The sequence below is a fragment of the Triticum aestivum genome, chromosome 3B (genome assembly GCF_018294505.1).
Source record: "Triticum aestivum cultivar Chinese Spring chromosome 3B, IWGSC CS RefSeq v2.1, whole genome shotgun sequence".
Classification (NCBI taxonomy): Eukaryota; Viridiplantae; Streptophyta; class Magnoliopsida; order Poales; family Poaceae; genus Triticum; species Triticum aestivum.
In genome coordinates, this window is record NC_057801.1 from 500,603,098 (window position 1) to 500,615,648 (window position 12,551).

Sequence of the window (12,551 nt, forward strand, 5' to 3'; positions counted from 1 at the left end):
TCATATACCACATAGATAAACCGGCTATAGCTCTTTGTCATTTTCCATACACTTCGTTAATAAATACTAGATACCCCAAAGTGAGTTCTACAAAAAATTCCATTTGAGTCCATATATGTTGTATTATTTGCATACTGTTTTCTTTACATAAGAAAGGTACATTGCATAAACTAAGGACTCCAATGATATATTTTCATAACACTTGTATTGATGTATCTAAGAATAATTAATGAGGTATATTGATAATGATAAATTATTATAATAGACTCGAATACATGCACGCGCGCGCGCGCACACACACAGAGGATGCACCTAAAGTCATTAAAGCTGGTGTGTATGCTAAACTGCTTCTTTATATAATGTTTGAAAACAAAGAATATTTGATTTGATTGTGAGCTTAGATATGTACTGATTTTTATCTAACAAATGTCATATGCTGTGGGTTTAACAGATAGATTAATGTGTTCTTCTGTCTGCAATAGGGAACTGCGAATGTGTGCTATCACACTGGCCGGTCTTATTGGGACATACCTCAATGTTTTGGTAAGGTTATATCTATACACAAAATTCTACATGCCTATGCATTGTAAGACGTGCAAGGATTAACAAATTCACTCCAGGACAAGTCATTACAAATTTTATCCATTGAAGTCATGAGGATCTTTCATTAATTATCATCAATGTATGGAGTAAAGGGTATGTGGCAGATGCAGTTGAGTTGTGTGGTGGACACAGGGTGGGTGGTTAATTCCACATCTTTGCTTGTAGTGCTTTACTGTGGCAAATATAATTTTCAATTATACCTCTTCTGGTCTAATACAGAGATACCAGCAGCTAATATGCTCATCTCCAACAAAACACACAACGATTCCTGTGATTCTACGTGTTCACATTAATGTTTGCAACCCATTATCTGTTCACTTTGATGTATAACCTTAGATCATCTATGTCATGTAGGCCCTCTCTCTGTTGTTCCTCTTATTTGCAAGCTGGCTAGCTTATGTAACATTTGAGGACACTCCACAAGGGAAGACCATTTTTTCATCATACGGTGTAACACTGTATCAGATGTTTGTCCTCTTCACCACCTCCAATAATCCTGATGTATGGGTGCATGCTTACAAGTAAGATGGCTATCAATATTTCTAATGTGTTTATGATAATGGCAGTCGACACACATTCAAGTTCACCTTAAATATTTTGGAGCAGGATATCCCGCTGGTATTCCCTATTTTTCATCGTCTACGTGCTTTTGGGAGTTTACTTCCTGACAAATTTGATTCTTGCTGTCATCTATGATAGCTTTAAGGAGCAGGTACATTTTTTACCTGTTTCTATCTATTCGCTTTTACTATATTACTTCTAAATCTTGTGTGTTCTTCTGCCTAATAGTAAATACAACAATAACATGGCATTCATTTGGTGATACAGTTCGCAAAGCAACTTGTTCAGGTGGACTCTATCAGGAAAAATATATTACAGAAGGCATTTGATCTTATCGATACCAACGTGAGTGTTCTGTTGTTATGTTTTCTTGGACATTGATGTACTATATTTTAGCAAATGTATTTTGGTAAACTTCCTATATAATTTAGAATGGTTGGTGGTGTTCAAGTAACCCTTTGCCAGAATATAGTTAAATCACTTGAATCGTCAGTTTGTATAATTCAACTAGGTCAAGTTCCTGTTGGGTTCCACCCAATTACGTTTTCTCATTTTTTACGTTTTGAAGAATCCCCCCACCCACCCGCCCACCACCAAAATGTTTCTGGACCATTTTTAAGGTAACCCAAATATTCTTCAGGAAAAAAATGGAAATAGCAAAACTATAATTTTGTGAAGATTCCAATAGTTCATATTTGGCGTTCATGTTGTTTTAAATTTTTTTCCCAATTGTTATCGCAATATCATGAAAATTCATAAACAATGTCCATCATTCACAGCAAATGTTCCATTAATTTGAATGAAGTGTTCTATCAATTCCTATCAGCTGTTTTCTTACTAACTTGGGGGAAATGTTCTAGCACCGAAAAAAATAACGTGTGAGCTACTTTATATTATAAAGTCGCTGGTGAATCAGAAATTGACACATGGAATAAAGCTAAGCTACTACTACAACTAAATATTAAGGCTGCCATAATAAAAAAAAACTGAAATATGTCTAATGTGAACTGACGAGGGAAGGTGGGTAATATATTCACACTTTAGTAGTACACATTGCTGTAGTGCCAACTCATGTTTGTGTTCATTCATTTGTTGTATTTCAAGTTTGTTGTTGATCTTGCCTGTTGTTTGTACATCAGAATCGGGGTTATCTCGACAGGGAACAGTGCATATCATTGCTTAATGAGCTGAACAAGTACAGGTAACTGAAGTCCCCTCATACATTACACTGTATGTTTGTATCAAAGCACTTTCTACATTATATTGTTCATCAGTAAGTCTTTTTGATGATCTTCAATTTTTTTCTCTCTTGAGAAAACTCAAAAGCCTTGCGGGTGCCTTGATAGAAAGAAGAGTTTGTACAAGCCCTAAGAATGGCAACACCTGATAATTACAACGCGACGGCTACTTCATGCTACACCGTGCGCGAAAAGGAGCAGCCGGTGAGAACGTGATTCATCGTCTCCTCAATTGGTCGCAGAGCACGCAACAAAGTGCGTGCTCAAGACCCTGACGCAAAGCTGCTCAACTGTCTAGCAAAGATCTTGGCAAGCCAGCCACACGAAGAACTTGATTCGAGGTGGAGAGCTTCCAAGAGCTCAAACTGACCGCTCCCTGAAAGAGTGTCGTAGCAGTTAAATGTACTTGTCGTCCGCATTCCAACGCCAATGAAGGACGCCTGACGTGGTGGTAAGCTGCACCATGCGCACCATCCGCCAGATCTAGACGTATTGCCATATGGCCAGAGGACCCAAGGCCCCTCTAGTGTTTGAGATACAACGACGATCGGTCATGGCCTCTCCGCCGCTTCCTCGTGCGCCCTGGGACCAAGAGTAGCGACTCCGGTGCAATTTTTGAAATGGTGTGACTATCGAGCCAACAATCCTCCCAGAAGAGGGCGGATGTTTTGTCTCCAACCACCATCTTGGTGGAAGTGGCAAACACCTCCCACTCATCCGGGAAACTGGAGGTCCAGACCCCTCAAGGACGCAGAGGGTTGGTACACATCCTGCACAACCATCAAACCTTGAGGTTGATCGCTGCACGCCCAAGGTCCCGAGTGCCCAAGCCCCCCAAGCGGAGGGGCCTACACCCCGGAACCCAGTTGCCATGACAGTGGCTGCCCTGCCCACCCAGAGGAAACCTCTTACTAGGATCTTGTCGATCTGCTTCGGGTCTTATACATGCCTAGGACCACCAAATTGGTGTAGAGGCATGGTGGCCAAGACCGACTTGACCAAGGTGAGGCGACCTACCTTCGTCATCATGGACGCCCTTAATTGGGGAGGTGATCCATGATCCTGTCGACCAAGGGCTGGAGCGCTACTCGAGGGCTTCTTGAGCCCTAGGGGAGGTAGCAGACTACATAACCCTCCGAACAACCGATGGGGGACACTGAGCACTTGGCATAGTTGGTGTGCAACCCCTATGCATGCCCGAAGAGCGCAAGCAAGTTGCGAACTCTCTGGCACTAGCAAAGAACCTGTTGAAAGCATCAATCACCAACACAAACAACATAGGCGAGAGTGTCTTGCCCTGACGCAGGCCCTTGCGGTGCCAAACCGAAGGCCCCGGTTCGCCGTTGAGCATCACTCGTGCTACTTGATGGTACAGGAGGAAGTCAATCCACTCATGGAAGCGTGGGGCAAAACCTATCCCGCGAAGCACTTTGAAGCGGAGAGCCCACAACCCAAAACACCGAGTCGAACGCATGGACAGTATCCAGCTTTAGCATGGCTCATGGCTCACCCAGCTGTTGCAAATATCTCGCCGTTTGCTGAATGAACATGAAGTTACCATGAATACAGCATTTCCTGATGAACGCGCACTGTTTCTCCTCAACCAGCGCCCCTAGCCTCGGCGACAGCTGGGTGGCTAGCTTCTTTGCCACCAGCTTGGCAAAGATGTGGATAAGACTAATGGGGCGGTAGTCTCCAAGGGATAACATAAACATTGGTAGGCAGTAATCTCGGCGACAACAGTTATATTTCTACTCATAACATTGCCAGAAGAATCTAGGCCGATAGAAATCTAATCTTTTCAACAACCCTTTGGGTCTTTCAAAGAACGATAACATAAACATATGTAGGCTTGTGAGGACCGCATTAATAAGAGTCAAACTAGTGCTCTAAGACATGCCCTCGCCCTTCCAGCTGCTAAGTTTTTTTTTGAACCGGTCTTCGATGATCTTCCTTTATTAGTGAGTTCTCCATAATGAATGGGTATCCCAAGATAGCTAAATGGAAGAGAACCAGTCGTGAATCAAATAATTGCCTATACTCGCTCCGCATCTTTGGCTTTGCCAAAGCAGAAAAGCTCACTTTTGTGGAAGTTAATTTTGAGACCCGGAAGTTGCTCGAAAAGGCAAATAATCAATTGCATATTCAAAACTTTCACTAAACCATGCTCCATAAAGATGATAGTGTCATCAGCATACTGTAGAACCGACACACCACCTTCAACAAGGTCTGGAATCAGACCACCAACTTGGCCATCCTCCTTAGCTCTTGCAATGAGAACTGCGAGCATGTCGGCTACGATGTTAAAAAGGATTAGTGACATAGGATCCCCACTGCCGCACCCCTTCCAGGTTTGGAAATAATGACCAATGGCATCGTTAACCTTTACCCAAATGCTACCACATTGGACAAAACTCGCCACGTGTTGACGCTAGTCAGACGTGAAACTGATCATGTGCAAAGCTTATTGTAGAAAAGGCCAGTTGACTTTATCGTAAGCCTTTTTGAAGTCCACTTTAGAAATAACTCCGTCGAGTTTCTTAGAGTGGAGTTCATGAATAGTTTCGTGTAGGACAACCACTCCCTCCAGAATGTGTCGTCCTTGCATGAAGGTTGTTTGCGCTGGTCGAACAACAGAATGAGCAATAGTGAATACCCTATTAGTTCAAACTTCCGTAAAAGATCTAAAGCATACGTTCATCAAGCAGTTTAGCCTAAAATACTCAGTCCGCACCGCATCCTCCTTTTTTTCTGGAAGCAATGTGATAATACCAAAGTTGAGACGAAACAAGTATTGAGATACTTTCATATTCTTTTGTTGCTAGCTCCTCTGTCAGCTATGGCTATCATATAACTTATTTCACTTTTGTAGGTCCTTACCAAAGACTTCAAGGGAAGATTTTGAATTAATTTTTGCCGAGCTTGATCGAAGTGGTGATTTCAAGGTATGTGTTCTTATGTTCAGTTGGCATGTTTTGCTTTTGTGAAGTCAGCAAGTACATAATATTGTTTAGTATTGTGTTGAAGAAAGAATGACATATTCATAATGTTGCTTGCTCCAACTGATGGTACATGCAAATACAAGAGTTGGTGCAGAAATAATTTTGCAATCTGAATTTAGAATTTCTGTTAAGATTTACAAATGCCTGAACCTTGGTCAATAGTTGCAAGGAACTGAGCGTAGCTTTGTTGGTGGGAGGTGGGGGTGTACTCCCTCACCGCCCATGTCTGAGTTCTCTTCAACTCAGATTTTGGTGCCTATTTGTTCTAATTTATTTATCTTGTCCAGGTTACCTCCGAAGAATTTGCTGACCTATGCAATACCATTGCAATAAAATTTCAGAAAGAACCACCGGTATATTGTTCTTACTTTGGCATTCATGATCCCATACATTTTCTGTGTTACAAAAAATGATGCGGTTACTGATGTACAGCTTTGTCTGTTAATTTTTATCTAGTATTTCAGTAAAAGTTCTAGAACTGCAATTGAAGAATACTGATTAGACTTTAAGGATAATCTTCCTGTTGTGTAAATATATTAACCGTGAAAATTGGAAAGGTTTGATTGGCAAGGATATAAATTTATTTTGTACCAGGGGTAGTAATACTTTGAATTTTTATTATTTTATTTTATGTTAATACTGTGTTACTGTAACCAACATTCTGAATTATTTGACTCAGTGTTGTACGCATGTTTGCAGCCGTCTTATCTGGAAAAGTTCCCATTCTACCATTCACCACTTTGTGGGAGGTTGAAATCTTTTGTGCGGAGCCGCATGTTTGAGTACATTATTGTTTTTGTTCTTCTGATAAACCTTGTTGCCGTCATTATCGAAACAACGGTATGAAATCTTTTACATTTACAAAATTTTGAATCGACAGTTGTGTTTTATAAATGCTATACTTGGTGGTGTGAGATGATGATTGACCAATAAATATGATATATGATCTATGATAGGCATATATCTGATAGGTAGAACCATAATATTTTCAATTCTCGCAACTTATGCACCGAAGTTTTGTGAAAAAGAAAGATCAATGCTCTTTGTCCAATATAGTAAAAGAAAAAACAATTCTTCACATTAGCTGGGAGCAAGTGTTTGCAGCATTATTCATTAACTAAAGTGTCCAAATCGGAATATTTTTTTGTTAGAAATTATGAACTTATGAGAAGAAGCCTGATTTGTTAACATCGGTATTAATTAAAAATTGGCACGACATGAGCTTTGTTAATTATAGGACTTTGGGTATTTTGTAAGTGAAAAAGTTATAACTGTTGGGAGTCCTATTTGTGAGCAAAAATTATAATCAAAATAAAGTTTGAACTAGCTATTTTTTCTTCATTTCTTATTGTCCGCTCTCGTGTGCATGTTTGCTAAGTGATGACTAGTTGGCAGCATAACTGTTTGCAACCCACCATCCTCTTACAACTAAGAATCAAAACTATTGAATTTACAAATCCCTGACAAACCAGTGCAATCTCGTTGCTAATTTGATATTTGCAGCTTGATATAGAAAACAGCTCCTCACAGGAAACGTGGCAGGAAGTAGAGTTCTTTCTTGGTAAGGATCTTGTGGTGACATTGTTTCAACAGTTGTATGTAAGCAGCATTATGATTTTATCTGATGAATTTATACCTAGTATGACTTCTGCTGGGAAGTATATCATGTCCTAGAAAGGACGCGGTCAAACGGTTCTCTGACGTTGACTATTAATATATTGAAATTGGATAGGTGAAAATAATACTATTAGATCTATCGTGAAGAATATTACCGCAATATCATAATTTTATTTTTCTGACATATTTATATGAAAAGTAATGGTAGAAGTTGCACAATGGAGACCGTGCTTATGTCCAAAGTGTCATTTATTTCCGAATAAAAGGTGTACATTATCTGATTCCAACATACTTGAATAACATATATTATCATCTTGTTGGCTTCCAAAACCATCTCAACCTTTTTCCCTTTTACTAGCAGTTTCTTTTCCAGGTAGAATGCCATATGCAAGCATCTTTGTGTTGCTCCAAGTTTAGGCTGTAATGGTGCTCTACACAATTCATACGGAAGCATGTTTAGTCACTTCACAATGGGTTTAAGGTTCAAAACGAGCAGAACTTGAGCAAGCCATTTTTTTCCCGGTGGAATGTCGTACTTAAGCATCTTTGTGTTGCTCCAAGTTTAGGCTGTAATGGTGTACTGCATGATTCATATCGAACCTTGGTTAGTCACACTGCTTGTAGGGTACAAAACGAGCAGAACTTGAGCAAGTCATATATTGGAATATCAGAATTTAAACGAATCAATACCGTAATTGTATCATATATTGGAGTGATGTGTTCTCAAAAGTAAATTAAGTTATGAAAGATGAGCTCGTTCTAGAGGCCACCTCTTTTAGTAGAACTTTAGTTCATTAATGCCCAGAGCATATGCTAGCAGTGGCCTAAAAATTGTGGCAGTACATATTAGCCTTAGTTTGTACTCCCTCCGTCCCAAAATAAGTGTCTCAACCTTAGTACAACTTTGTACTAGAGCTAGTACAAAGTTGAGACACTTATTTTGGGACGGAGGGAGTATTCTGCAGAATCACATTTCCCCGCCACATTTGCTTGGTGCATATGTTGCACGGCAACACTTGGACTTCACATCACACTTCTTTCATCATTGTCCCCTTTCGTCTTTCCCGTTGGCACCTCACCAGTCAGTTAACATATTTTATTGATGGTTTTTTCATCTTCCTGGAAAATTTTATATTGAGATGTTAATCGAAGTAATATTTTGCAGGATGGATTTATGTAGCCGAGATGGCACTGAAAATATTTTCATTAGGATTTGGTGCTTATTGGATGGAAGGCCAAAACAAATTTGATTTTGTGCTTACTTGGACTATATGTAAGTTTATCACATATTCTCTCATCAGATGAGCTTAAACCCACTTCTTCCGAGGAAATTTTATTCGGTTTCTTCTATCGATACCTTTTACCTTGTATTGTTAAGAAAAGCATCTGCACTAAGAATATGTTGGTTCAAACGGGAGGAATCAGATCCTTTTCACAACTCTATAGCATTCATAAAAAGAAAAGAAAACTACATCTAGTAATTGTGTATACAAGATTATGGAAAACATATGATCAAGCATAATTGATTCACCTTTGATCAGAGTCGAGTGATCATCAACTTAGAATTCAATATGTATGATCCAAAGAAATATGATGCATGGTTCTTGTTAAAGTTAATCTTTTGTCTATCCTGGAGCCGTATTGTTCCTCCATGCAAGCACTGAGTACTATTGTTTGAGTATTTCATATCTGTAATAACTTTTCAATGGAAGCTTGTATATCTTACATTATATTCTTGTAGTAATCTAACATATGAGTTCCTTGTAGTTATTGGAGAGACTCTAACGTTTGCCTTCCCGTCAAAGCTTCCCTTTCTTTCAAATGGAGAATGGTAATTTTCACTGTTTTGGATGCATTACTTTCCAAATTTTAGTAAAGTCATTGTACGTATCGATAAACATTTCCATTCCAGTATCCTGTATGCTCTTCTTATTTAAATTCTGTAACCAAAATGAATGACCTCCATGTGCCTTATGAGGTCAAAACCCAGCCCTAAACCTCATGCTCTATGATAATGGCCCACAAGGCTAGAACCAGTTCAACTAATAAACTAAGTATGCTTCTTGGTATGATAGCGATTTCAGAATATGTACTTTGATTCCACTGTAACAAGAAACTGCAAGCAGAAATATAACCCCCTGAGATATATGTAGTGATGTTGAGCTGTACTTGTTGGAATTACCATTTCAACATTTAGCTACTTGGAAATGTTTCGAGCTATCACATCTAAAAGAATCTGACATTATCTTGTTTGCTCAATCTTTGCGATCTTGTGGCCAGATATGTAACTTCCATTTGATGTTTGCCCAACAGGATTCGGTATCTTCTCCTTGGAAGGGTGTTGCGCTTAACAAGAATTTTGCTGCAAGTTCAGCGTTTCAGAGCATTTGTTGCAACATTCTTTACCCTGATGTCTAGTTTGATGCCATATTTGGGGATAGTATTCTGTGTTCTTTGCATGTACTGCTCCATTGGTTTGCAGGTTAGAATGTTTGCATATTAAGTTTACACTTCAATTTGTTTTTTGGACAATGATCCACCTACATACAATAGTTTGTTATTTGTGCCAGTGATTGCTATTTTTCTTTGTTCACAGCTTACCCATGCACTAATTTACTACTCCCTCCGTTCCTAAATATAAGTCTTTGTAGAGATTCCACTAGGTGGACTACATACGGAGCAAAATGAATGAATCTTAAAATGCATCTATATACATCCTTATGCTGTCTATAGTGAAATTTCTACAAAGACTTACATTTAGGAACGGAGGGAGTAGTTGTTTGAGTTGAACTTATCCTGATCTGAACTGGACACCTTCACTGTTGAAATATCACTAGCACTTTTGACATCTTACTATTTGTGAACTGATAGTCTAGTCTGTTTCATTTGCAGATTTTTGGGGGCATTGTGTATGCTGGTAACCCAACACTAGAAGAAACGGACCTCTTCAATAATGAGTATCCTTGTTTGTTCTTCTTCCACTGTTGGGATTCCACTAGGAATTTTACAGTTTCTTGTGGCCAATGATTCAAATACGTCTTTGGTAACCTCTGTAACTGGCGCTTACTGGCCGTCCTAGCTCGGATTGGTAATATAATGTCAGTCTGAAAAAGATGTTTTCAAATTTTCATATAAATTGACATGAAACAACAATTTAATGCTCATATAAAACCAAAAAACCACAATAATATGAGGAAAAATATATGTTATAAATAAATGTCAAGCCAGAATAGATAAGGCACTCGGCTGGTAACCGCCAAGTTACCGGCTAGCCCGCTACTTGCCTTGCTATGGTAAATTTGCGAGTTAGTTTTATCATTTGTCATGGACCATGTAACTGCTATGCTAAACCTAAAGCATGCTTTTGAAATGTATCTGTTTCACATAATTCTTGCATTTTTTTCCCTTGACATATTCAGCTACCTTCTTTTTAACTTCAATGACTATCCAAGTGGTATGGTTACTCTGTTCAATTTGTTAGTGATGGGCAATTGGCAAGTATGGATGGAGGTAAGAATATTTCTCTGTTCTATAAAACGAATTAAAGTGGTCAGGATTGTCTTCCTAATCAATGCGAAGACATCTGGTACAAATACTGAACAGATTTTTGTATTTGCTAACCTGTGTTTCTTTATCTTTCTTTCTAATACTATCAGAGTTATTGGCAACTGACTGGAACTTCTTGGAGCCTGATTTATTTTGTCAGCTTTTACCTTATTTCAATATTACTACTGCTTAATCTGGTAAGATCTTAAATAGATCCTCACTTTTTTGTTCATCCAGTAACATGCATGAGTTTCTAACTTCACATAATTTTAGATTTTGAATGACTGACCTGTGCATGGCTAGAATTTTGTTGAGAAGTGGATATTTCCAAGAACTGTACTCCCTCCGATCCAAAATAAGTGTCGCAGTTTTGAACTGGGTTTAGTTCAAAACTGCGACACTTTTTATGGATCAGAGGTAGTAGCTCATTATATGTTATTAGATGCTTAGTTACTGATTATAAATTTTGTATTTCTTTTATCTTCGTAGATTGTAGCATTTGTGTTGGAGGCATTTTTTGCTGAGATGGAACTGGAGAAAGGTGAAGAGGTTGATATCCAGGTGAGAATGAGATGAATATTTAAGCTACTTTTTATACGGATTGAAATGGCTGATATTTTAGGACACTCTCCATCACCTGCAGAATCCTACGTCTGGAGGAATAAAGAAACGCCGGTCTATGCGGTAATGTAGATCTTGTTATTTTCTATTATTATATATTAACACACGGTGGCAGGCTTTGCAGTCTTATCATTTATGTGTTGTAGTGTGAGGTCAAAGGGTACGATGGTTGATATTCTTCTGCACCATATGCTGAGCAATGAACTTGATGGATCTCAAAACTCTTGAACAATGACTGGTATTATCCTGCTCACTCAGAACTTCCATATAATTGTGCTAAAACAATTAAATTCATGAACTTAGATGTTTTTAGTGTATGATATTATCCATGTCAGACACTAGATCATTTCTAGTGTTTTGTTATTTGTTGATGTCTTTTTACTAAATGTCTTACTGGATAGGTACCTGGAGTTCACCTACATTCTTTTCACGATTACGTTCTATCGGTGCTGCCCTCGTTGTGCTTTAATGGTACAACTGTCGGTTATTTTTATTCGGTTCTGCTAGGATGGAAGCAAGAAAATACACGAACACTTCCTGGTGAAAAAGTACATGAATGATTACAACCAGTATATTCCCAAGCATGGAGTATGTAGCAGCCGTGATAAATTTCTGAGTAGTGCTGTAACGGACTCGATTTGCTTCTTTTTTCAGTATCAAGAAATACATTGAATATGCGTATTTGTATCGGGTCGATTTGATACTGCTGTCTGTCAGTCTGGTAGAGTTTTATACACACTCCGTCTCAGTCAACATACCAACAAGCAACTATAGAAGAGTTCAAGTCACCACTTCAAAGTGTAGTCAGCAACTTGTATAAAACAAAAGGAACTGTACTGGAAATCAATATGATACTACAGGCTCTGGTACTTTTTTCTGTAACTAATCTTATATCAGTTGAGATACTATCAATATGATACTACAGGCTCTGGTACATTTTTCTGTAACTTATCTTATATCAGTTGAAAGACTAGGCATTTTGTTGACCTCATATTGCCATGTCTAACTCATTCCTCCAGATTTAGAGGAAAATGAACATCTGGTTGGGCCTCTCTTTTTTTGTTTTCCTTTCTGTGGCGTAGAGGTAAAGGTGGAGACCGGCAGGCAGAACCCCATCATCTCCTTAGGTGAGTGCCGAGCGGAGTAGTTCCTAGAGGTGGAATTCGAGTGAGTCGAGTCGAGTCAGCTCGGCTGACTCGCTAGAGCTCGTTTAGATAGCGAGCTAGCTTGGCTCAACTCGTTAATATAATGATCTCAGATCAAAGCATGGCTCGACTCCTGTAACTCAGGAGCCAGCTTGTTTAAGCTCATTATGCATATGAACAACACATATAATGATTATATGAGTATGTAATATGTATAT

General features: G+C 38.8%; 1 protein-coding gene across 2 annotated transcripts in view; it reads left to right on the forward strand.

Annotated features, from left to right (window-relative positions):
- The window catches only part of LOC543074 (two pore calcium channel protein 1-like), a 22,689-nt gene extending 10,473 nt beyond the window's left edge, over nucleotides 1-12,216 (forward strand). The window contains exons 6-24 of one of the 2 annotated variants that reach the window (NM_001405507.1): nucleotides 483-543; nucleotides 958-1,124; nucleotides 1,210-1,315; nucleotides 1,432-1,509; nucleotides 2,304-2,365; nucleotides 5,275-5,347; nucleotides 5,692-5,757; nucleotides 6,104-6,244; nucleotides 6,908-6,965; nucleotides 8,187-8,294; nucleotides 8,789-8,852; nucleotides 9,335-9,503; nucleotides 9,914-9,978; nucleotides 10,441-10,531; nucleotides 10,678-10,764; nucleotides 11,057-11,128; nucleotides 11,211-11,251; nucleotides 11,335-11,426; nucleotides 11,590-12,216. In NM_001405507.1, the coding sequence (NP_001392436.1) occupies nucleotides 483-543; nucleotides 958-1,124; nucleotides 1,210-1,315; nucleotides 1,432-1,509; nucleotides 2,304-2,365; nucleotides 5,275-5,347; nucleotides 5,692-5,757; nucleotides 6,104-6,244; nucleotides 6,908-6,965; nucleotides 8,187-8,294; nucleotides 8,789-8,852; nucleotides 9,335-9,503; nucleotides 9,914-9,978; nucleotides 10,441-10,531; nucleotides 10,678-10,764; nucleotides 11,057-11,128; nucleotides 11,211-11,251; nucleotides 11,335-11,416 (1,591 nt within the window). In that variant the 3' untranslated portion in view covers nucleotides 11,417-11,426; nucleotides 11,590-12,216. The remainder of the gene's footprint in view (nucleotides 1-482; nucleotides 544-957; nucleotides 1,125-1,209; nucleotides 1,316-1,431; nucleotides 1,510-2,303; nucleotides 2,366-5,274; nucleotides 5,348-5,691; nucleotides 5,758-6,103; nucleotides 6,245-6,907; nucleotides 6,966-8,186; nucleotides 8,295-8,788; nucleotides 8,853-9,334; nucleotides 9,504-9,913; nucleotides 9,979-10,440; nucleotides 10,532-10,677; nucleotides 10,765-11,056; nucleotides 11,129-11,210; nucleotides 11,252-11,334; nucleotides 11,427-11,589) is intronic. The other variant, XM_044493845.1, reaches the window with a different exon arrangement.
- Nucleotides 12,217-12,551: the final 335 nt, after the last annotated feature.